General features: G+C 45.2%; 1 protein-coding gene across 1 annotated transcript; it reads right to left on the bottom strand.

Moving 5' to 3' along the window:
• Positions 1-593: 593 nt before the first annotated feature.
• Positions 594-20,365, bottom strand: HDDC2 (HD domain containing 2). Its single transcript, XM_061427371.1, has 6 exons — positions 20,189-20,365; positions 17,709-17,830; positions 15,900-16,002; positions 9,836-9,904; positions 5,684-5,822; positions 594-943 (listed from the first exon to the last, which is right to left on the bottom strand). The coding sequence occupies exons 1-6, from the start codon at positions 20,273-20,275 to the stop codon at positions 846-848; spliced, it is 618 nt and encodes a 205-aa protein (XP_061283355.1). The 5' UTR covers positions 20,276-20,365; the 3' UTR covers positions 594-845.
• Between the last annotated feature and the right edge of the window lie 4,585 nt (positions 20,366-24,950).

Below are 24,950 nucleotides of genomic sequence, written 5' to 3'. Positions count from 1 at the left end.
TCCACCAAACTCTTGAGCTGGCCTGCACAGACAACCATCCTTTCTTCACCATTCAGTGGCTGTGCATCATTTAAAGGCAAGCATCTTATCCTGTGAAAGGGAAATGAGGGGAAGAAGCCAGGTCTGACGTGATCTCTCCATAAGGTCCAATGACCCAGTAATAACTTATGATGTATTTCTTGTCTGGTGATAAATATAATCAAGGCCTGAAAAATATAAACCAGCCAGGAGAAAAGCAGAGGCAGACAAATAACATTTAAAATTGCACACCCAGATTTCTATCCCCAGATGACAAAAAGAATTGCAGGGAGGGAACCATGACCAGATTTTCAAGTCTGTGATCAGGGGCCTAAAACAGGTCACAGTGAATTAAAGATTGGGCTGCAGAACTTGAATAAAGCAGCATTTCAATTGATGGGACAATATATTATAATAATTTGTTTTTCGTAGATCCTTATCACTAAGCCAGCTGAAGAATTTTCTTAAAAGCAATCATAATTAAATTTTCTATTGTTCAATGAATCTGGCCTTCAGGAGTGTAGGTTATGAACTCAGAATACAATGATTTAGAATCAACAATAAATATTCCAAAGTTTAAGATTCAAAAATTTTATTTAGTTCAAACCCCTCCCCCTCAGCTTCCAAGTCTCCATCCCTAACATTTTCTTGACCACATTCTATAGCTTCTTTTATTATCCAAACTGTATCACGTTTTTTGCTGGAGTCCAGGCAATTGAAAATAAACACATCTGGGAAAATCAACAGATCAACAGTGGCAAAACACAATACCACGAGACAGAAAACTGAAATGCTTGCTACAGGAGTGCAGCAACGGAGGGCACATCTCAGGAGCAGGGCTCACTGGCGGCGCCGGCTATGTTAGCGTTTCTTTCTGCCTCAAGTTCAGAAACGAGCTGGACTATCTCAGGGTGACTGAATTTTCCTGCAAGGCAAGAAGATGGGGGAAGAAATAAGGACAAGAGAATACATCAATTTCTCCAGCTGGGTCCTAGGGCTTCCCAGGGGCTCGGTTCTGTGATCTGACCCACACTTCACTCCAACACAGATGATACAATCCCAGGTCCTGGAGAGGCGCTGGAGGCAACCACTCAGAACTTACTTTTCATCACCCCAGATGCAACGGAGAGGAAAGATGAGAATTAGGAAAAGGACTGCAGCTCAGGCAGAGCTGGGCAAAACTGCAACAAGCAACTTTTACTGGGAACTCCAGGGAAACTCGGCGAGGTTGGGGCCCTCTCTGGGAACATCTGAGAACAGCCTCTGGCCATTTTGAATCTGCAGTTGTGGGGAACCAAGCACCTACATTGGAGAAGGAAATGGCAACCCATTCCAGTATTCTTGCCTGGAGAATCCCATGGACAGAGGAGCCTGGTGGGCTACAGTCCATGAGGTCACAAAGAACCAGACACAACTGAGTAACACTTTCACTTTCAAGCACCTACATATGAAAAGACTAACAGGAAGACCAGTGGGTCCAGGCTGTCCCCTCGCTTGCAAACAAGAATGCAAACATTTACCCTGAAATCAGCTGGTCTGCCCTGTCTTCCCGGACCCTTGGCTTTCCCTGGACTTCTGCCCTGGGCAATAACCGAGCTCTGAGCTATTTTAGGTGGACAGACGCTGGCAGGGGCGGTGTTAAGCCCACCGTCTCCTCCCTGATGGTCTTCTCTTGCCAGTGCCTTTTGCTGCTTACTGTTCATTTCACAGTGAACTCTATCCCATTTATTCCCTATGCGCCATCTCTTTGCTTAATGTCCCTTTCACTTTCTTGCCCTACCTGACCCCTGGCTGGCCCTGTGGTGCAGCTTTCCCTGTAGCTCCCCCAGTGCTGGCTGTTTTCTGTCTTACGCAGCTCTTAGCACCAAGGCGGGGCCTGTCCTCCACGCTCCGTGTTGTTTCCAGGTCACCCTCTGCCCCACTGTGTAAAGGCTGGCCGTCAGACTTATCATCATTCCACCACCGAGCAGCACCACATTGCTCAATCTGACGGCTACTCCTGCCCTCCTGAAACTTTCTCCCGTTGGCTTCTGGGACCCCTGATTTTTTCCCATCTTTCCCATCTAGTGTGTGTGTGTGTGCTTGGTTGCTCATTCGTGTCTTTGTGACCCAATGGACTGTATCCTGCCAGGCTCCTCTGTCTGTGGGATTCTCCAGGCAAGATTACTGGAGTGGGTTGCCATGCCCTCTTCCAGGGGATCTTTCCAACCCAGGGATGGAAATCAGGTCTCCTGCATTGCAGGTGGATTCTTTACTGACTAAGTCACCAGGGAAGCCCAATCTAGTGACAAGTCCAAACCCCTCAGGTTCCTCTTACAGATACCGCCACATACAAATCCTGTTGAATCTACCCTCAAAATATATCCAGAATCTGATCTCTTCTTATGTTTTCTACTATGACCACCCTGTTCAAACCGGGGCAAGCAAAATGGTGAGAAATCATTTCTTATATCGGTTACATGTTTTTATTAACTGTTCACTAGAAGTAGTACACCAGAGGAGAAAGTGCTGCTGCTGCTGCTGCTAAGTCGCGTCAGTCGTGTCCGACTCTGTGTGACCCATAGACGGAAGCCCACCAGGCTCTGCCGTCCCTGGGATTCTCCAGGCAAGAACACTGGAGTGGGTTGCCATTTCCTTCTCCAATGCACGAAAATGAAAAGTGAAAGGGAAGTCGCTCAGTCGTGTCCGACTCTTAGAAACCCCATGGACTGCAGTCCACCAGGCTCCTCTGTCCATGGGATTTTCCAAGCAAGAGTACTGGAGTGGGGTGCCACTGCCTTCTCCGGGAGAAAGTGCAGTGAGTTTTAATCTCAAATTTGGCTGTGGGCTCATCACCCACTTTCTAGGCTCAAGTTTCTTCCTTGGTAACATGTGGAGCTTAAACTAGATGATCCTTCCAGCTCCCATATTTTTGGATTCTATCAGTATTCTCATGTTTCATTTTCTATTTTTTTCATTGTGAATCTATCTGAGGATAACAGTGTAAAGCACAACACAAACATGATTATGACCTTATTGGGAAAAAGATGCTATCTGGGAACCTGATCATTGCTTCTAACACAGTTGGCAGGTTAGAGTAAAGAGTCACATAGTAAATATTATGGGCTTTGTGAACAATTTGGCCTTTGTGGCCAACTACTCAACTCTGTGGCTGTAGCACAAAAGCAGTATAAACAACACATAAAGAGTGTGGCTGTTTCAATAAAACTTTATTTACACAAAGAACCAGCAGGCCAGTTTGGCCCATGGGTTATAGTTGACTGACTTCCTGGTTTCCAGCGTTATTCTATTTAACTGAAGTCAAACATTTTGAGCATCACTTACTTCAAAGACAGAGGAGACAAAGCTGGTCGTGGCCCTCTACAGCTTACCATAGGGTGGGGTGAGTAGATGGGGATTTGGGAAGAAACCCAACTAGGAACATCATAATGGAGAATGCAAGTCAGACTGTGACATCACGGTGGCATGCTCTGGACCACGCACAGACTGAGCAAAAAGAAGGAACATTTAGTTGTGATAGGGAGGATTGAGAAAGGAAACCAGAGAGTTGAACAGAGACTACAGAGCTGTTTGTGCTCAGTTGCTCAGTTGATCTGACTCTTTGTGGCCCCATGGACTGTAGCCCACCAGGCTTCTCTATTTATGGAATTTTCCAGGCAAGAATACTGGAGTGGGTTGCCATTCTCTGATATATCAAGATTTTATTTTTAAGGACGAGGAAAGCCATAAAGCAAAGATGTGATGGTACTTAAGATCTACAAAGGAGAAAAGCACTGAGATGTGCAGGGTGAACTCCTGAGCCTGGGAGATTAAATTCGGTGGTTATAACCAGACTTTATTTTTTTAGGCTCCAAAATCACTGCAGATGGTGACTGTAGCCATGAAATTAAAAGACGCTTACTCCTTGGAAGAAAATTTATGACTAACCTAGATACTAGCATATTGAAAAACAGAGACATCACTTTGCCAACAAAGGTTCGTCTGGTCAAGGCTATGGTTTTTCCTGTGGTCACGTATGGATGTGAGAGTTGGACTGTGAAGAAGGCTGAGCGCCAAAGAATTGATGCTTTTGAACTGTGGTGCTGGAGAAGACTCACCGGGTGGAGAGTCCCTTGGACTGCAAGGAGGTCCAACCAGTCCATTCTGAAGGAGATCAGCCCTGGGATTTCTTTGGAAGGAATGATGCTAAAGCTGAGACTCCAGTACTTTGGCCACCTCATGCAAAGAGTTGACTCATTGGAAAAGACTCTGATGCTGGGAGGGATTGGGGGCAGGAGGAGAAGGGGACAACAGAGGATGAGATGGCTGGATGGCATCACTGACTCGATGGACGTGAGTCTGAGTGAACTCTGGGAGTTGGTGATAGACAGGGAAGCCTGGCATGCTGCGATTCATGGGGTCGCAAAGAGTCAGACACGACTGAGCGACTGAAGTGACTGACTGACTGACCCGCCATCCATACAGAAACAATGAGGGCCTTGCCTAGGGCAGAGGTAAGTGAGCCCAGACAGAAGGAAAATCAAATCAACCCCATTATAATGCAAATTAGATCTGGGAGCTTATTTTGGAGCTGGGACTTTGCTGGACTTGATGAGGCCACAAAAGGGTCGGGAGAGGTCACAGCAAGGCCATCTCTGACAGTTCTCTCAGGAGAGACGGAGGGTCAGCTGAGCCTGGGGAACTCCAAGGGAAGAGAGCTGGAGCTCTATTCCAGGGAGCAACAGGAGACCCGTGGTCAGTGCCCCTGGCTCCTCGCTGCAGAAGTTGTGCCAAAATGAAGACAGCCAAGGCTTACTGCCAGGCAGTCTTCTAAACACTTCACATATATCCTCAAACAACCCTATAAAGTAGACTCTATAATCATTCTCAATTTAAAAATGAGGAAGAAAGAAGAAAAGAAAGGTAGTGCTAAGTCGTGTCCGACTCTTGTGATCCCATGAACTGTAGCGTGCCAGGCTCCTCTGTCCATGGGATTCCCCCTTCAAGAATACTGGAGTGGGTTGCCATTGGGATCTTTCTGACCCAGGAATTGAATCCAGGTCTCCCACATTGCAGGCAGATGCTTTTACCGACTGAGCTACACAGGAAGCCCCAAGAATAAGGAAACGAAGACCCAGAACTAGGTGAAGTAATCTACTGGAGGTTACCTAAGCTGAACGTGGAAGAACCAAGATGTAAACCCAAGCAGCTTCAGGCCTGTGCTCTGTAGGGCTATAGCGACAATGATGACTTCGCTGCCTGCAGTTTTCTCTTTTTAAATCTCTATCTCTACCTCTACCTTACATGACCTTCTATCTAGTAAGCACTGACATAATGCACTTTGACATTCATCATCTCTCTTAAATCTCAAAACCAACCAACCTACTTGTAGGGTACTATGATTTCCATTTTTTAGGAAGGATACAGAGAGGTCAGGAGATCACCTAGGAGCACACAGCCAGTATGCGTGATGTGAGTCTGGTGCTCAGACTCCAGGGCGGCAAGGCTCTCTTGCATTAGGTAGCCTCACACCATGAATCCCACCATTTTCTTCTCAGATGCTCCATATGAAAGGGTCAGAGGAGGGTTGAACAACCATGGACTTCCCTAAGGTAATATTAGTCATTACACTAGGAGTAAGTTAAGCCAAACTGAAATGATGCTTATTGACATCAGTGCTGCGTACCTGCTGTGGAGTCGTAGAAGTCCTGCAGTCTCCCAGGCTTGTTCTCAAGGTCTTCATATTCAGATGCCTGAAGAATCATCTCACATTGGTCTAGCTGCTTCACGAATTTAGCTTCTGCACTAGACTGGGTCTCATATTCCTAAGTAAAGGGACAATTAAAGCAGCATGATTAGGGCTGCACATGTGGGTGCTAAGTCGCTTCCGTCGTGTCTGACTCTTTGCAACCCCATGGACTGTAGCCCACCAGGCTCCTCTGTTCATGCAGTTCCCCAGGCAAGAATACTGGAGTGGGTTGTCATTTCCTCTTCCAAGGGATCTTCCCAACCCAGGGATTGAAGCCGTCTCTCTTATGTCTTCTGCACCAGCAGAAGGGCCACCTGGGAAGCCCACATGGCAGGTTATGCCAGGAAGACCTGGTACCCGGAATCAGTTACAGCTAAAAGCACGTTCTCCATTGGCCATATTTCTCCGCTGTATACAAGACCATCACAGAGACTATTCAAACACAATTCCACAGCTTAACACCCACGTTCCATGCGGGCACTCACAATTCCATCTAGTCCACCTGATGCCTGCCAAGTCTCATGTGTTCACATGGGTACTTCCAAACATTCTCCTTCCTGTTTAGTAACTTGTCTTCAAGATCATTATTCTTTAATCCAGATTCTGAGTATTAATTTCAAGTTAATATTTCATCTTGAGGCTTCCCCGATGGCTAGGTGGTAAAGAATCTGCCTGCTACGCAGGAAACATGGAGATGTGGGTTCGATCCATGGGTTTGGGAAAATCCTCTGCAGGAGGACATGGCAACCCACAGCAGTATTCCTGCCTGGAGAAACCCACGGACGGGGGAGCCTGGTGGACTACAGTCCATGGGGCTGCAAGAGTCAGACACGACTGAGCAACGAAACAACAACAAATATTTCATTCTATGCTTCTCCAGTTAGTTCCCTCTCCATTTAGTGTCAGGTCTCCTTTTCCGTTTGAAGTGAGTTTCTGGCTTTCTCCTTTAGTTTTGGTTTCCACTCTACACTGGGAAGCTCTGTCTTTGCTTTCAGAATAGAAAGGAGCTAATCACACCCCTCTTGAGGATACAGCCAGGGTCTGAGAACTCTTTCTGCCGGGTGTATGTGCACGTGTTGGTGGCAGGCAGGCAGTGAAGGCAGTGGGCAGGAAGCAGCGTATTTACCTTTCCTCGCCCCACTGGTCCCTCCCTCCTCAGTGCAGGCCTGAAACAAGAAGCTACAGGCAGTCGGCGTCTTAGAGCACACGCGTCACACAACCACATGCCCCAGTTAAGACCGCAGAGAAGCATTCTTCTGTTAAGCCCAAAGTGTTCCCAGCTGATTTCTGTGTCAGGCTCTCGTTTCTAATTCCACCCTAGATAATGAATCTGCCATGCTTTCTCTAGCCAGGGTGATGTGTTGTGAATCACTGATGGTTTCTTGGTTTTTATTAGATGCAGCTCCGGTGGGTGTTTGCAGAGCAACAGAAGGGCTTCAAGCAGGAAAGATATACAACTTCTAGGTCTTCAACATGGAGGACCCAAAGGGAAGAGAGAGAGGAAAGGCAAAGAAGGTCAAAGGTTGCCTGTCTCCCTTGGAGAAAGGCTGGCCCTGACCACAGTGCAGACATAAAGTTAATCTTCTGCATGTCACGCTTTCCCACCTTAGTGCCTCTCCCTCTGGGACCCAGGACCCTCATATTGCTGCACATCAAACTCCCCACCGAAATCCTACCCCCTTTTACTTCAGAGGAAAGAACAAGGAGACCTCCGAAGTGCTTACATGCTCAGTCGTGTCTGACTCTTTGCGACCCCATGGACTGTAGCCCGCCAGGCTCCTCTGTCCATGGGATTCTCCAGCAAGAATACTGGAGTGGGTTGCCATTTCCTTCTCCAGGGACCTTTTGAAGGAGTACTTTTTAACCCAGCTGGATCTTCAGCTGCAGGCTGGGAAACAATTCAAAGGTAGGTGTGTGTGCCAGGCATTGGGCACGTGGCGGGGAGCAGATCCTGATCTGCCTTAGGATTCGAAGGGCTCTTTCTTTAAAGGAAAACTCAGGTGGTAGAGAGGACATCCTTCTGTGATACTTCGAGGAAAAAGTGAAAATGCTTTCTCTTGACTTACTGAAATGTGATTTCACGCTTCTGTGGCAAACGATAAATTATAATTGCTTTAACTAGACGTGACCCTTTGGGCCGAAAGCTGTTGTTAGTGGTGAACAGCAGTGATTTACATTTCAGAAATCAATTCAACTGCCATTTTCTATGTACCTAGCACTACTCAAAGTTCCCTGCATTCAGAATGACCCTATTTTCTGAAATCAAAACCAGACCACACAGACTGGAGACAGAAAAACATACTACATATGTCAGGCAATATTCTAACTGCGTGGTCATCATTGGTTGCTAAGTTATGTCTGACTCTTTTGCAACCCCATGGACTGCAGCCTGCCAGACTCCTCTGTACATGGGACTTCTCAGGCAAGAATACTGGAGTGGGTTGTCACTTCCTTCTCCAGGCTATCTTCCTGACCCAGAGATGGAACCGGTGTCTCCTGCATTGGCAGGTAGATTCTTTACCACTGAGCCACCAGGAAAGCTTTCCAACTGCTTACCATACTAATTAACTTGATTGCCATACAACCCTGTAATACAGGTATACTATTAGTGCCATTCTGTAGATGAGGAAATGACATTCAGAGAGGTACCGTAAGTTGCCCGAGATCACACAGCTAGTAAACAGAGGAGCCACTAATTCGACCCCTGGAAATCTCATACCAAAGCCAACGTGTTAATATTGAACATGATTTTTAAAATGTGTAATATGACAGCTGTTCTATGTTTACAGTGTTTCCACAAAGTTCAAATCTACTTGTAATCTATGAATGTGATCTTATTTGCAAACAGTCTTTACAGATGTAATCAAATTAAGAAAGAGCCATAGTGGATTAGGACGGATCTTAATCTAATGATCAACATTCTTACAAGAGGGAATTGGGCCCAGATACAGACACAGGGCGGGGGGTGGGGGTGGTGAGGCGGCACAGGCAGCTTCCCTGGTGTCTCAGTGGTAAATAATCTGGCTGTAATGTACGCAATGCAGGTTCGATCCCTGGGTCAGGAAGATCCCCTGGAGGAGGGCATGGCCACCCACTTCAGTATTCAAACCTGGAGAATTCCCACGGACAGAGGAGCCTGGCGGGCTACAGTACATAGGGTCGCAAAGAGTCAGACTTGACTGAAGCGCCTTAGTACGCATGCACAGACACGGGGAAAACAACAGCTGGCTACGGAAGCAGAGCCTGGAGCCATGTGTTCAGAGGCAGGGCTGCCAAAGCTGGACAAGGCATCACCAGAAGCCAGGGAGAGGCAAGGAGGGAATCGGAACATGGCCCTGCCCACACCATGATCTGGACTTCCGGCCTCCAGAGCAATGAGGCAGGGCTACCCCAGAGTAAGGAGGGCTAGGGGCTCAAGCAAGGAAGGCAGGGGAAGAGGTTGGAGGGAAGTGAGAAACTGCCCGAGGCAAGGATGTGTTATTTTCCCTTCACACGTGGAAGTCAGCACTAGGAGGGGGACAACAGGAGCACTAGGCATGCCCCTTCCCCAGAGCCGCCTGCTATCAGCAGCACCAGGGAGGCACTGAGGCCCGACGGGGCCCACGTTCGGTGCTGGGCTCCACGGCACATCTGCCCTTGACCTCATGCAACCTGAACAACCCTTACGGGTTTCACAGATGCGCAGCTGACTCAGGGAGGCGAATGAGCCCAAGGCCACTGAGCCAGGAAGCAGTGAGTTGGGAACCCAGTTCTGAATGACCCCAAAGCCCACGTTTCTCTCAAGGACCAGAGATGGGTGGGTGTGAGGCTGGCACAGTGGAGGATGAGAGCAATGCATCAGGAAATCCAGGGGCTCTGAGTCAGTATTTGTACCAGGCATTATGGTGAGAAGGGAAATGCAGAACGTGGAAGGAAGAATCATTCCTATTAGCCCTGACAGACACCTATAACAGCTGGGATGTGAGAATCAGACAATCCAGAAAGCAGGTAAGTTATACACGGCACGTTAAGATACTCTAAGGCAACTAAAACACTGACGTGCCATACAAATTCAGTTACGATAAAAAGCAACCCAGTGTATATACTTACTTCCCAAAGTTCATAGAGCTCCTTCTGGAGATCCTCTGGGAGGAGCTGGGTTAGCTGCTTCATTGCTTCCTGAAAGATCAAACCGTTATTTTAATCATGTTCACATTTGTTAGTTAACAACTCATCTGCAAATGCCAAATAATGGACTCACACTCTTCCAAATAACTCCCAAAGGGGCAGCAGAATATTGGAGAAGATTTAGGCTAACAAGGAGAGCAGTTGTGTATGTTAAATAAGTAAGTGTCTTTATTTATATGTATTTATTCAGGAGTACTTATGTTGTGGCCTGCAGCACACTAGACACAATCAAGGACAATGAGGGTATGAGAGACGATTACAGAAATAACAGAAGTGAGGCCAAAGGTTTTCTATCTTGTGGATGAGAGTCCCCAAATGCATGTCAATTTCAACCGTAAGTGCATGCGTGCTCAGTCGCTTCAGTTGATTTAGACTCTTTGCGACCTGATGGACTGTGGCCCACCAGGCTCCCCTGTCCATGGGATTCTCTAGTCAAGAATACTGGAGGGGGATGCCATACCCTCCTCCAGGGGATCTTCCCAACTCAGGGATCAAACCCTCATCTCCTGCATTGCAGGCACATTCTTTACTGCTGAGCCACCGGGGAAGCCCTCAACAGTAAGTACTACAGTTCAAACCAAATCTGACTGTGGGGAAAACAGGAAAGTATCAGTGAATTACGAAGCTCAAATAAATTTTTGGTATACCATTATGTTCACTTTCTATTGTTAATGTTTTTATTTGCAAAATGTAAAGCACTACACAAATGGGAAGCTATTGTCACTAACATAAAGGAAATTACAAGATAGCAGTTTGTTAAGCTCACAGACTCACAGGCTGAAAAGAGATGTTAAAGGGCAGTGAGCGAAACCATCCACGTGCAGCAAACCCCTCAGCACCATCAGTGGGGACTTGTGTCCTCCCCCCACACATGCCTCATGGTGGGAACCTAGCACCCCAAGAGGCTGCTCAAGTGGACTTTAGGCAGCATTAGTAGGAAGTACCAGTGTCTCATATCAAGCTGAAAATTGTCCCTGCAAGTTCCTCCACTGTGCCTAACCCTACCCCTCCTGTCTTCCTCCCTCACAAAAACACAATGTCAATCAGGTGGGCGGTAACCCAAAAGACGAGAATCTCTGTGGCCAGTGACTGGTCCAAGGGATGGCCATGTAACTCTAACCAGCCACCCAGGAACCAGCTGCATGATGAGATGGAGGGCGAGAAGCCCCAGAGTAGAGTTCAGAGAGCCAAAACGCACAGAAAGGCTGAAATGAGACAGTGAGAGCACGCAGGTGCTCAGTACATATTTCTAATCTCCAAAGTCCCAAGAGCCCCTCTTATTCCATCTCTTCATTTCTGTGTTGCTCCAAAATCCTCAAGTATCCGATTTGGGGGGCATGAGGTCTGCAACCTACTTTCAAATGGCTTCCAACTCCTTCCCTCTCCTCCTATCGTCATCTTCCACCTCTTAATCAGCTCCAGTTCATTTGGCCAGAGCTTAGGCTCCCTGAAAAGAATACTGTTTTAAGAACCACTTTTAGCAAAGTGCTTATACAAAAGGGGCAAGGTCTTACTAAAATCAAATGGTGAAATGGTAAAAAGCAATAAAAATAAAAGTGAATATTTTATATATAACTATTTATAATGGGGAGAAAAAATAAGTTATAGAACGCAACCACTTCCAGAGCAAACCATACTGGCCAGTGTCAATGGTCTGCTCTTGTAAGTAGCGTTGCCATCTTGAATGGCTTGTAGCATTATACTATCCTTAGTGGTATGAAATTTTGGTTATTTTGTACTTGCATTCTCCCTTGTTTCTTTTCCATATATCTCAGCAAAATAGTTGAGAAAAAACTCTGCATTTTCAAAAATTAAAAATGTCTCTACAAATAGATCACTTTTCTCTCCACTATTATAGAAACGTTTGCCCATTGCTTTTGTTTGAAAGGAATGAACTGAATGACATATATGTACAGAGATATATCAAAATCTAAACTCTTCGAATACAAACTTAAAAGTCCTGCTCTGACAAGGAATTATTTTATTCTCTTTAAAGTGATGTACCCAGCACTGAATATAGTGATTGATGGGTGGTCTGACCCAGACAAAACACAATGGAACCAAAGTGTCCATCATGGTAAATGCTCTGTTTCTATAAATGCAGCTCAAGACTGAGTTGGCTTTTTGGAAATCACATATGACTTATTAACAAGCTTCCTGTTGACTAAAATCACAATGTCCTTTAAAAAACAAAACATAACAAATATGTTTTTGCTTTCTTCCTGAAGCTGAGCAATGATTTTTCTGGATCTAAACTCACTGACACCATTTGTTATTATACAATCAGGACTGCATTTGAGACCTCTTAGCTGTTATTCCTTGTTTGGCAGCCTATGCCATAGAATCAGGCCCTTTTTAAATGATCCTCTGAAACTGACTTCACTGAAGTCCAGGACAAGGGTCTGATGATACCAGACTTTCCCTTGATTGTGAGCCCTGCCACTCCCACTTCTAAACTGAGTTTTGCCTTGTTCACACATAGACATAGAGTGATAATTTCCCTAGCTTCTTCCTGTTAGCAAAGCATGTCAAGAATTTGCCTGACGTTCTGAGCTGAATGAAACATTAAGCACCCAGAAGGCAGTATTCATCACTCACACGTCACTGGTGACGCTGCACAGTGCAAAAGCTAATGACAAACTACAGACTGAGATGCGGTTTGAAACCCAGCTTGCCATTTACTAGCTGTTGAATCCTGAGCAAGATACATCTTGGTCTTTCTGATCTATAAAATGAAGGGGTTTGCTGTGAGGATGAAATAGTCACTATAAAGTACTTATTATCTGGAACAGGGTAAGGACTCTATAAAGTATTCACTGTATGTTTCACTTTCTCTATCTTGCCATGTTCACCCCCATAATAAATGGTTCTTCCCCTTTTAACCTCTAGTTCTTCAGCAACTTTAACTGTCAGGTATGTGTGTATATATATATATCATGACTCTGTCCTCTTAGTAAGTTTTCCCTTTGCAGAAGAATATAATAACCTATTATTGCTGTATTCTAGCCTCAAGCTCCATTCCACTAGTTCTTAATGGTCCTTTCAGTTCAGTTGCTCAGTTGCGTCTGACTCTTTGTGACCCCATGAACTGCAGCACGCCAGGCCTCCCTGTCCATCACCAACTCCCGGAGTTTACTCAAATTCATGTCCATTGAGTCAGTGATGCCATCCAACCATCTCATCCTCTGTCGTCCCGTTTTCCTCCTGCCCTCAATCTTTCCCAGCATCAGGGTCTTTTCAAATGAGTTAGTTTACATCAGGTGGCCAAAGTATTGGAGTTTCAGCTTCAATGTCAATCCTTCCAATGAACACTCAGAACTCATCTCCTTTAGGACGGACTGGTTGGATCTCCTTGCAGTCCAAGGGACTCTCAAGAGTCTTCTCCAACACCACAGTCCAAAAGCATCAATTCTTTGGCACTCAGCTTTCTTGATAGTCCAACTCTCACATCCATGATTCCTACGAGGCATCATTTACCATCTCTGTTTACAACATAAAGTTTATTTTATTCTGTTTAGGAAGGGAGTCAGCCTACAAGCATTGCTTTTGCCCCCACCCTCTATATTTTCTCTTCTACACCCTCATGCTCCCTTTCATCTTAGTACCTACTTTCCTCTGAGACAATCAGCCTTCCAGGGTTATCAAATATTTTCCTTCCCTCTTACTTGGTTTTAAAGCCCTCTGGATGCAGCGGACTAGACTCTGGGAAAATGACACTTCCTGGTCCCGTATGTGTGTTTCACCTCAAAGAGCCAAGAAACCCTCAGTTAATTATCTTAAGGCATGGTTCAGACATCCAAACCTCATCCCTAAACACCATCTGCATAAGGAGTTGTTTACCTCCCACATCTTTCTCTCTGTTCCCAAATCCTAATGAGCGGAGGAAGAAGCAATGAAGATCAGCGCTTCCCAAGCCTTTGATTTCTTGCCCAAGAACTTGCGGTTCTTAAAGATGTTTGCCTGTCCTTTCTGATGATGATATTTATTCTCCTGTGAGTCAGATGGGGTGGGCAGCAGCCAGGAGGTTTAATGAGGCCGGGAAGGCTTTTCATCACTGCCCAGTTATGGCATCCAGCACTCTCTGGGTGGCAAGTCCTCTCGATGCCCCTCCAGGGGGCACCACTAGCCAGGACTCAGCTTCTGTCAGGACAGAGGTAGGTTTACTCTGTTGCCAGGTGTTAGAGATCCCTCCTACTGAACTGTTCTTTCTTCAGAAGGTTTTGATTCGCTCCTCGGTGGAGTGAACCTCACACTGCTTGGGTGCCCACATGGGAAGTGTCTTCTTCCTCTGGTCACTTTAAGGTTTCTGATCACCTTATGGTTCTTCAGCCTGTGATTTCTCCTCCACAATATCTAAATTCACCCTTGTATGAAACTACCATACATCCTGAAACATGCTATATAACTGAGGGGTCTTTTCCTCTACAGCATACGTCAGCACCCAGCATCCTCTGGTTTGGGGCTAATTCCTTTCTGCAACTCAGTATCTTTTTTTTTTTTTTTTTTTAACTTATTTGGCTGCACCTGATCTTAGTTGCGGCACATGGTAACTTCATTGCAGCACACTGGATCTAGTTCCATGACCAGAGATCAAACCCAGGCTTCCTGCTTTGGGAGTGTGGCATCTTAACCATTGAGCTACCGGGAGAGTCCCTGCAACTCACTATCTTGAACTAACTGGTTTCTTTTTCTATCAACCAATCAACTCAAGAATTCTTTATTCACCACAGTCTAGACTCCTACAGAGAAATGTTTCCTTAGCTCCTCCCTTTACACAAACTGTCCTGATGCTCATGTGGGATGACCACATTCCCTATCTCCCTTGTTCCCATAATTTATGGTGTGTTGGAACTCCTGAATTGAGATTCCCTGTGGATCTTCTTACCTCAAAAGGGGAAAAAATGCTGTTGGCTACTGAGCTCTGGCTACACCCTTCCCCCAAGAACAGCTATTGAAGCCCACCTTCCCTGTTAAACCATCTTGATGAAGGATCTGTTGACTTAAAGACATTTAGGATCAACCCCTCTGGCCTACAAGAAAAACAGCTTGCAACAGTCCCTGAATTGGGACCCGTCCATTCAGCTAAAAAAAAAAAAAAAAAAAAAAAACCTTCCTGAATTTTCCAGTCTCTGCTTCAAATACGTCTTCCTGTTTGTCCCTGGGCTCTGGTTTTAAGACTCCAAATCAGCAGATCCTGTTTAATTGATGTCATTTCTTACTAATACAAATTTTTAAAAATTTTAACCACCAAAATAAAGGACTAATTTAAAATTTGTTGTTATTGTTGTTGTTTAGCCAGTAACTTGTGCCTGACTCTTTTGCAAACCCATGGACTGTAGCCCACCAGGCTTGTCTTACTAAATACTAATTATAATAATGATTATTCCTGGGTTTTATAGAACTTCTCTCCAAAGAGCTTAACTGGCGTGGAGAATGCCTTCAAGTTCCAGCTATCTCCATGGTTCGAATGAAAGCCACACCATGTATCCTGTGCTCAGATCCCCTTTCTGCCTCTCTGTGAGAAATGAAACCAACACAATGCCCTGTCCCTGTGTTAAGACTTAGAACAAGAAAACCAATTCACTGCTTATTCCACGAAATCCTTACTTCTGGAAGGTAAGATTGTAAACCAATCCAAAGTAGAGTAAGCAGTAACAGCTTGCTCTTGAAGACCCTTGCTAAGACCTTGCCTTACCAGCCCTACCAACCCAAAGCCTTTATGTTTAAAGTCTGGGCAATCTCACCTTGTAAGACAGTAGCCGCTCTTGTAAGATCCATCCAAACATCCTCAGGCCCAGGCCCTACAACTCTATAAATACCCTCCCCTAATCTTCCTTCCCAAGATACTAAGACTCTGTCAAGGAGGTACTCTCTCTTACTGCAATAGGGTCAGTGAACTTAGCTGCATTTCAGTAACGGGCTTTTCTGGTTTTCCTTTGTTTCAGCAATGGGTTTTTCTTTTGTGGAATCAACAGTCAACACTGACCTCTTCTCGCCTATGTTTTTCTTCTCTGGGGACGTTATCTGCTGGTGCTATGTCCCCAACGATGCATTCTGCCATATCATGAACCAGGGCTAGGCGTACACATCTGACCAGGCAAGAAATAATCACACAGAATTATACTCACTACAGACTCCTTCTCTATACTACTTTAAGTTACATAATATAGTTTTTTTCTCCAGCCTCACAGAGGATTTTAATGCAGTATTTTCTAGGGGTTATTATATTCTGCCAGCCTGCAACAGATCTGAATCAAAACTGCTAGTTAATATTCAGCACAAATACATGAGAATGCAAGGGAAGCTGTTAGCATGAATTAAAAAAAAAAAAAAGCTGGTCTCTCATATATCACTTTAAAAGGTTAATAACTTTAAAAAGCCAGAAGAAGGTGATCTGGTTATAGCATTTACTTACCAATATAACACTTAAAACAAATCATTTTCCAAATGTACTAGTTAAATGTCAAAGTGAAGCCCTTTATAGAGAAATAGGTAGAGCTGGACAGATCTGAGTTTGAATCCAGCAATTAACATCTATTAGCTGCATGCCCTTTGCCAAGTCACTTAATTTCTTTAAATGCTAAGTTTTGCAGCCTTCATTTTATTATCCATAAGAAAGGGGTACTAATACTTCCTAAGTTTGGTATGAAAATTAAATTTGATACTTTATGTTCCTGGAACATGTTGATCATTCAACAAATGACTATAATTATTAGTGGTAATGATTGGTAATTGTTAGTGGTAATGATTGCTGATCAGGATAATCATCATCAAAATAACAAAGGCAGCTATGAGATAAATGCCCCAGAGTCTGCTTCGTGTTCCCAGCCATCAACAAGGCAGAACAAGAACTCCAGGTGTCCCTGCCTGCAGCTGCTTCCTCATCTAGCTCTAACTGCAGACTATGCGTAGGTTCATCGCCATTCGACACCATGTTCATCTTGTACCATGTGCCAAAAATCTCCTTAAGTTCTACCCTATCTACAGAGTAACAGGGCTCCTGAGACTCCCAGATGAACCTCTGCTTCAGTTGGATGGACTGACTTATCATTTCCAAAACATACCTTTACTTCCTTATCATCAGAGATTTGGTCTCCATGCCCTTCTCTTTCTGTGCTGTGTCTTCTACTTCTATACCTAATCAACCCTTTAGAGGTCAACTCAGACTCTGCCCCCTCCAGTAAGATCACCCAAGAACAGGTGATTTCTCCTATTAGTTTTCTAATATGACTTATTTTGTGCTTTGTATAGAAGCCATTCTGGGCCTATGTATAGAAGCCATTCTGGGTTTTATTTACTACCTTATACTGTTTGGCTAGAAAACTTTGTCTTGTGCTCAAAAATTATTTTCAACACTTGATGGATGACTTAAGGGGACAGGATATCTCTTTCTCAGCTCTTTCCTGCACATACCACTACAAAAAGTCACTTCACAAAAGAGTGCTGCTATTCAGAAAAGGGGCTAAATAAAATACATAGTGTCTGGATCCAATTTTAGACATAAAACACTTACCTTCAAGGCCCGGGAAAATCATCAAATCACACTTATGTTTCCTTGAGACCAAGGCAGACACTTTCACTTGCCAAGAGAAAACCCAGAGTGCAGTTTACAACTGCAGCACACAGTTGCTGAATCTGTATGGTCTGCCCACATCCTGAATCTGTATGGTTTGCCTCAAATAATTTTTCTTGACTATAAACTAACCTAGAAGAATTGGACACAGGCCTCATACGTGAAGAGTCGTGCACTCCCATAGATCACAGACCCAAACTGACACCAGAGTTCACAGCTTACCGGTCTTTGTTAAGATGTTCATCTTTGGTCACCAGAGCCATAACTGCCATTCTGTACATATGATCTGATACGCTCTCTGGCTTCTGGACATTTCTGTATACCCAGCCAGTCCGTGGGACTCTCTGATAAAAATGAACAGAAAGAAATTTATAAGAATACCTATTTTAACTATCTGCTATGCTGCTTTATTGCCTATGCCAAAGCCTTTGACTGTGTGGATCACAATAAACTGTGGAAAATTCTGAAAGAGATGGGAATACCAGACCACCTGACCTGCCTCTTGAGAAACCTATATGCAGGTCAGGAAGCAACAGTTCGAACTGGACATGGAACAACAGACTGGTTCCAAACTGGAAAAGGAGTACCTCAAGGCTGTATATTGTCACTCTGCTTATTTAACTTATATGCAGAGTACATCATGAGAAACGCTGGGCTGGAGGAAGCACAAGCTGGAATCAAGATTGCCAGGAGAAATATCAATCACCTCAGATATGCAGATGTCACCACCTTTATGGCAGAAAGTGAAGAGGAACTAAAAGCCTCTTGATGAAAGTGAAAGAGCAGAGTGAAAAAGTTGGCTTAAAGCTCAACATTCAGAAAACGAAGATCATGGCATCTGGTCCCATCACTTCATGGGAAACAGATGGGTAAACAGTGGAAACAGTGTCAGACTTCATTTTTGTGGGCTCTCAAATCACTGCAGATGGTGATTGCAGCCATGAAATTAAAAGACACTTACTCCTTGGAAGGAAAGTTATGACTAACCTAGATAGCATATTCAAAAGCAGAGACATTACTTTGCCAACAAAGGTTTGTCTAGTCAAGGCTATGGTTTTTCCAGTAGTCATGTATGGATGTGAGAGTTGGACTGTGAAGAAAGCTGAGCGCCGAAGAATTGATGCTTTTGAACTGTGGTGTTGGAGAAGACTCTTGAGAGTCCCTTGGACTACAAGGAGATCCAACCAGTCCATTCTAAAGGAGATCAGTCCTGGGTGTTCTTTGGAAGGAATGATGCTAAAGCTGAAACTCCAGTACTTTGGCCACCCATGCGAAGAGTTGACTCATTGGAAAAGACTCTGGGAGGGATTGGGGGCAGGAGGAAAAGGGGATGAGAGGGCTGGATGGCATCACCGACTCGATGGACCTGAGTCTGAGTGAACTCTGGGAGTGGGTGATGGACAGGGAGGCCTGGCGTGCTGCAATTTATGGGGTCGCAAAGAGTCAGACACGACTGAGTGACTGAACTGAACTGAACTGATGCTCTTTAAGACAAGTCCAGAAAATACAGCACTGGGCCATAGTTTCAGTACATATTAAAAAATGTTTAACCAACTTAGGGAGAAACATCTGGATCAAATGAACGAGTGAGGTCAGAGAATGAGAAAGAGAGAGGGAAGAATAAGCCATAGATATACAACATAGAAGGGCTTCCCTGGTGACTTACATGATAAAGAATCTGTTGGCAATGCAGGAGACTTGGGTTCAGTCCCTGGTTGGGAAGATCCCTGGAGAAGGGCATGACTACCCACTCCAGTATTCTTGCCTGGAGAATTCCATGAACAGAGGAGCCTGGCAAACTATATATTCATGGGGTCACAAAGAGTCAGACACAACTGAGTAACATACACACACACAACCTGTAAGTCCAACAGTGTTACTGATGTTTGCATGTACAGAACATACACAAGTCCTTAGACATAAAAGGGAAAGCGCTGAACTTGAACAAGTGACAGACTTCCAAATTCTGAAGCAGAAAGGGTTAAGTAAGGCATTTCTAATTCCTGTACACTACCGCCTGTCGTACCCTGTGATCCTAAGAGACTGTCTTTTCTCCTTGGGACTTCCCATGTCTAAAGTTTATCAACTATAGTAACAGTGCACGAAACCACCTGCTTTGAGCTTGGAGAAGATCATTATTGGGTGTGGCCAGGATGGGGGTGGGGGATGGAAGGAGGATCCCCTCGGATATAACTTCAGTGTATCCTACATAAAACCCTTCCCTAAAAAAAAATTTTTTTTTAGGCACTCAAACCCTGCAGGATCAATGGGTTCTGTTCTTCCCACTAGCCCAGTTGTGGGGTCGTGACCCTATGTACTCGGGGCAGACTCGAGCCTGGAGATCCACACATCACCGCGCCGGCTCCCCTTCAGAAATCTCTCGCAAGGCCGCCGGGGCCGGGCCCCTCCGAGCGCCAGGCCAACACTGGGGTCCAGTGCGGCTCGGACTCTGTCCAGCCTGGGGTGGGGCCCAGAAATCCCGCCACGCCGTCTCCATCACTTGCCTCCTCCGCCCGCGATCCTCACGCACGACCGCATCCCTATGGAAGGGCTTCCTCTGCAGGCCCCACGAGGCGCGGAGAACCGAGGAAGGGGGCAGGCCTCAGGCCAGGCGGGGACCGGAAGCCTGGTTGCCCGGCGGACGGCCCCGGCCTCTCTCCGCGCAGCCGCGAACTCAGACAGCCCTCCCGGTGCCCGCTCACCTTGAGCTGCCCCACCAGCCGCAGGAACTGCAGCAGGTTCCGGGCCCCGCGGCCCGACATGGTCGCAACGGGTGAGACCGAAGCCATGCGGCAGCGGATCCTACAGCTCCTAGCCGGCCGCGGGGCCTCCGCTCGAAGCTCCGCCCCCGAAGCTCCTCCCCGTGAAGCTCCCCCGAAGCTCCGCCCCCTGAAGCTCCTCCCCCGAAGCTTTGTCCCTGAAGCTCCTCCCTCCCTCTTCTTCTCCTCTGCGTCCCTTTACGTTTCTGTCTCGGTTCCCTCAACCCTTCTATCCAGACTTCCGCCGTTCTGGCCCCGGTGGCAGCCGGTGAGCATTGCACCACCCACGTCAGAGACTCTGTACTTGGAGCATCTAGGTATGCGTTAGTTATTTGCTAAACTCTGCTCAACTGCACTCCATCAAACTTTTGAAGGGCTTGCAGTTCCCTGGGGACGGGCAGAGAGAGCGGCGTGGAGGAGGGAGGGTTATGTCATAATGCACCAAAATCTTGCCTCTGGACTGGAGGAAGAGAGAAACTCTATCTCCAAGCTAGCAATCTGTAAACATTTTTAACGGGGGGCACAAGGAAAGTGAGTTGGAAGGGGACATTAATTAGGAGTGACAGGAGTACTGGAAGGATTGGATGCTAGCCATAACTAGAGGACTTGGAGGTGAGGATAAATGGCTAGGGAGTGAGAATAATCCCATGATGAAATCACAACCTCCCTGACACCGCAAGTGATAAAGAATCCCCTACCCCGAAAAGTTGTTCAGGGCCCGTCTCAAGCGTCTATCTTAATTCTGTCAACAACCAAGGGTGCCAGGTTTTAAAGGCACTTGAGAATCCCAGGGAGCCTGGTGGGCGGCCGTCTATGGGGTCGCACAGAGTCGGACACGACTGAAGCTACTTAGCAGCAGCAGCAGTGTTAGTCACTCAGTCGTATCCCACTGTTCGTGACCCCATGGACTGATCCCAGGTTCCTGTGTCCATGGAATTCTCCAGGCAAGAATACTGAAGTGGGTGGCCATTCCCTTCTCCAGGGGATCTTCCCGACCCAGGGATCAAACTCAGGTCTTCTGCTTTGCAGGCAGATCCTTTACCATCTGAGCCATTAGTGATGTGCCTACTGAAGGACTCCATGAGAGCGGGTAGCATAGAAAACAGACTCTATAAGGAGGAAGGAAGTAGAGAGACCAGTTAGGAATCTATTGAAGTAATTCTTTGGGGAGATGATTTTGGCTTAATCCAGGATTCTAGTAGTGGAGATGGTAAGATGTGGAATTTGGGGTATAATTTAAAGGTATGACTAACAGGGTTTGTGACAGATTGGACATGGGGGGTTGAGAGAAAGAGGAATCAAGGATGACTTCACAAATTTTGACCTGACCAACCAAAAGGATGGAGTTGCTATATACTGAGCTGGAGAAAACTGTAAGACTAGGTTGTGGGAAGGGTAGGAATCAGCAATTTAGTTTAGGACATGTTGAGATACCTATCAGAGATCTTAGTAGAGATGTAAATCTAAAGGTCAGGGGAAAGGTAACAATTTTGTGTCAGCAACATAGGATGGTTCGAAAAACCAAGAAACTGGATGAGACTATGTGGTGGAGAAGTGTGGATGAAGAAGAAAGGATGTCTGAAGCCTCAGGTCTCAGGCAAACCAACATTTAGAGTTTGAGAGGCCAGGATGAAGTAGCCAGTGAAATAGAAGACTAAGAGATAGTTGTGTCCTGAAGGCCAAATGAAGAAAATATTTCAAGAAGGAAAGAATGTGATCAATGAAGTCATCGTTATATCTTATCAGTCAGTCAGTTCAGTTTCTCAGTCGAGTCCTACTCTTTGCGACCCCATGGACTGCAGCACACCAGGCCTCCCTGTCCATCACCAACTCCTGGAGTTTGCTCAAACTCACATCCATTGAGTCAGTGATACCATCCAACCATCTCATCTTCTGTTGTCCCCTTTTCCTCCTGCCCACAATCCCTCCCAGCATCAGGGTCTTTTCAAATGAGTCAGCTCTTCACATCAGGTGGCCAAAGTGTTGGAGTTTCAGTTTCAACCTCAGTCCTTCCAATGAACATTCAGGACTGATTTCCTTTAGATTGACTGATTGGATCTCCTTGCAGTCCAAGGGACTCTCAAGAGTCTTCTCCAACACCAGAGTTCAAAAGCATCAATTCTTCAGCATTCAGCTTTCTTTATAGTCCAACTCTCACATCCATACATGACCACTGGAAAAACCATAGCCTTGACTAGTTGGACCTTTGTTGGCAAAATAATGTCTCTGCTTTTTAATATGCTGTCTAGGTTGGTCATAACTTTCCTTCCAAGGAGTAAGCGTCTTTTTATTTCTTGTTCGCAGCCACCATCTGCAGTGATTTGGGAGCCAAAAAAAGAAAAAAGTCTGCCACTATTTCCAATGTTTATCCATCTGTTTGCCATGAAGTGATGGGACCAGATGCCGTGACCTTAGTTTTCTGAATGTTGAGCTTTAAGCCAACTTTTTCACTCTCCTCTTTCACTTTCATCAAGAGGCTCTTTAGTTCTCCTTCACTTTCTGCCATAAGGGTGGTATCATCTGCATATCTGAGGTTACTGATATTTCTCCCGGCAATCTTGATTCCAGCTTGTGCTTCTTCCAGCCCAGCTTTTCTCATGATGTACTCTGTATATAAGTTAAATAAGCAGGGTGATAATATACAGCCTTGAGGTACACCTTTTCCTATTTGGAACCAGTCTCTTGTTCCATGTCCAGTTCTAACTGTTGCTTCCTGACCTGCATACAGATTTCTTAAGAGGCAGGTCAGGTGGTCTGGTATTCCCATCTCTTTCAGAATTTTCCACAGTTTATTGTGATCCACACAGTCAAAGGCTTTGGCATAGTCAATAAAGCAGAAATAGATGTTTTTCTGGAACTCTCTTCCTTTTTCGATGATCCAGTGGATGTTGGCAATTTGATCTCTGGTTCCTCTGCCTTTTCTAAAACCAGCTTGAACATCTGGAAGTTCACGGTTCACGTATTATTGAAGCCTGGCTTGGAGAATTTTGAGCATTACATTGCTAGCGTGTGAGATGAGTGCAATCATGCGGTAGTTTGAGCATTCTTTGGCGTTCCCTTTCTTAGGGACTGGAATGAAAACGGACCTTTTCCAGTCCTGTGGCTACTGCTGAGTTTTCCAAATTTGCTGGCATATTGAGAGCAACACTTTCACAGCATCATCTTTTCAGATTTGAAATAGCTCAACTGAAATTCCATCACCTCCACTAGCTTTGTTTGTAATGATGCTTCCTAAGGCCCACTTGACTTCACATTCCAGGATGTCTGGCTCTAGGTGAGTGATCACACCATCATGATTATCTGGGTCTTGAAGATCTTTTTTGTACAGTTCTTCAGTGTATTCTTGCCACCTCTTCTTAATATGTTCTGCTTCTGTTAGGTCCATACCATTTCTGTCCTTTATTGAGTCCATCTTTGCATGAAATGTTCCCTTGGTATCTCTAATTTTTTTGAAGAGATCTCTAGTCTTTCCCATTCTATTGTTTTCCTCTATTTCTTTGGACTGATCACTGAGGAAGGCTTTCTTATCTCTCCTTGCTATTCTTTGGAACTCTGCATTCAAATGGATATATCTTTCCTTTTCTCCTTTGCCTCTGGCTTCTCTTCTTTTCACAGCTATTTGTAAGGCCTCCTCAGACAGCCATTTTGGTTTTTTGCATTTCTTTTTCTTGGGGATGGTCTTGATCCCTGTCTCCTGTACAATGTCATGAACCTCCATCAGTAGTTCATCAGGTACTCTGTCTATCAGATAAGGACTGAGATTTGACTACTAGATTTAGCAAATTCATTGTCACTGCTGACCTTGATAAGAGCTGATTTAGTTGATTGGGGTAAGCCGGACCCTACCTGGAGATTGTTCCAGAGAGAACAAGAGTAAATATTGCACCTCTTTTAAAATGAGTGGGGCTACTAGAGGACATTTCTTTCTTTTGTTTTTTCCATAAGATTGGGGTATTATATTAGTATCTTATTTACTGATGGAGGTGACCTAGTAGAGAGGGGAAAATTGATGATTTAAGAGACAAAGGAGAAAAATGCTGGAATGATGGCCTCGAGTAGATAGAAGAACATACAGTCTAGGGTACAAGACAAAAGATTGGTCTCAGGAGCATTCATCCATAATACAGAAGGAAAGGAGAATAAATGGTGACTAATTAACGGCAGTTGTGGTCATGAGAGATTTCAGAGTTGCCTTCTGCTTGTTTCTATTTTGTCACTGAAATAGGAAGTGAAGTCTTGACTAGGTTATGTTGTAGTAACTTGCAAACTCTGTATCTGAGGAGTTTGACATGACAAAGGTCTATTTCTCTCTCAGGCTAAATCTCTATTGCTGGTCAAGTAGGGGATGTTGCTCTAACCTCAGCCGGGGAGCTGGGTGACTCGCTGTTCTTCTGTATTACTGAAATTGAAAAAGGGAAGAGTGGCATCCTGCCCCTTAAAGCCTGTCCCTGGAAATGATATCTGACCCTTATTCTATATATCATTGGCCAAAATAAGGAACACCACCATGGTAGCTTCAAAGGAAGAGACCTGTGAAATGCAATCTTACCATCCCAGGAAGAGAGGAGACCAGGAAATCTGTGAACGGAAGAGGAGACATTGGAGGGTTATGGAAAGAGAAGATGACATAAAGTAGTTGTTTTGGAGAGTAGGATAGCAACAGAATTAAATACAACTGAGCACCAAATGAATGCCAAGGACAGTG

Source organism: Bos javanicus, chromosome 9 (genome assembly GCF_032452875.1).
Source record: "Bos javanicus breed banteng chromosome 9, ARS-OSU_banteng_1.0, whole genome shotgun sequence".
NCBI lineage: Eukaryota > Metazoa > Chordata > Mammalia > Artiodactyla > Bovidae > Bos > Bos javanicus.
Note: the sequence above shows the minus strand (reverse complement) of the source record. Positions and strands in the feature narration are given on the sequence as shown.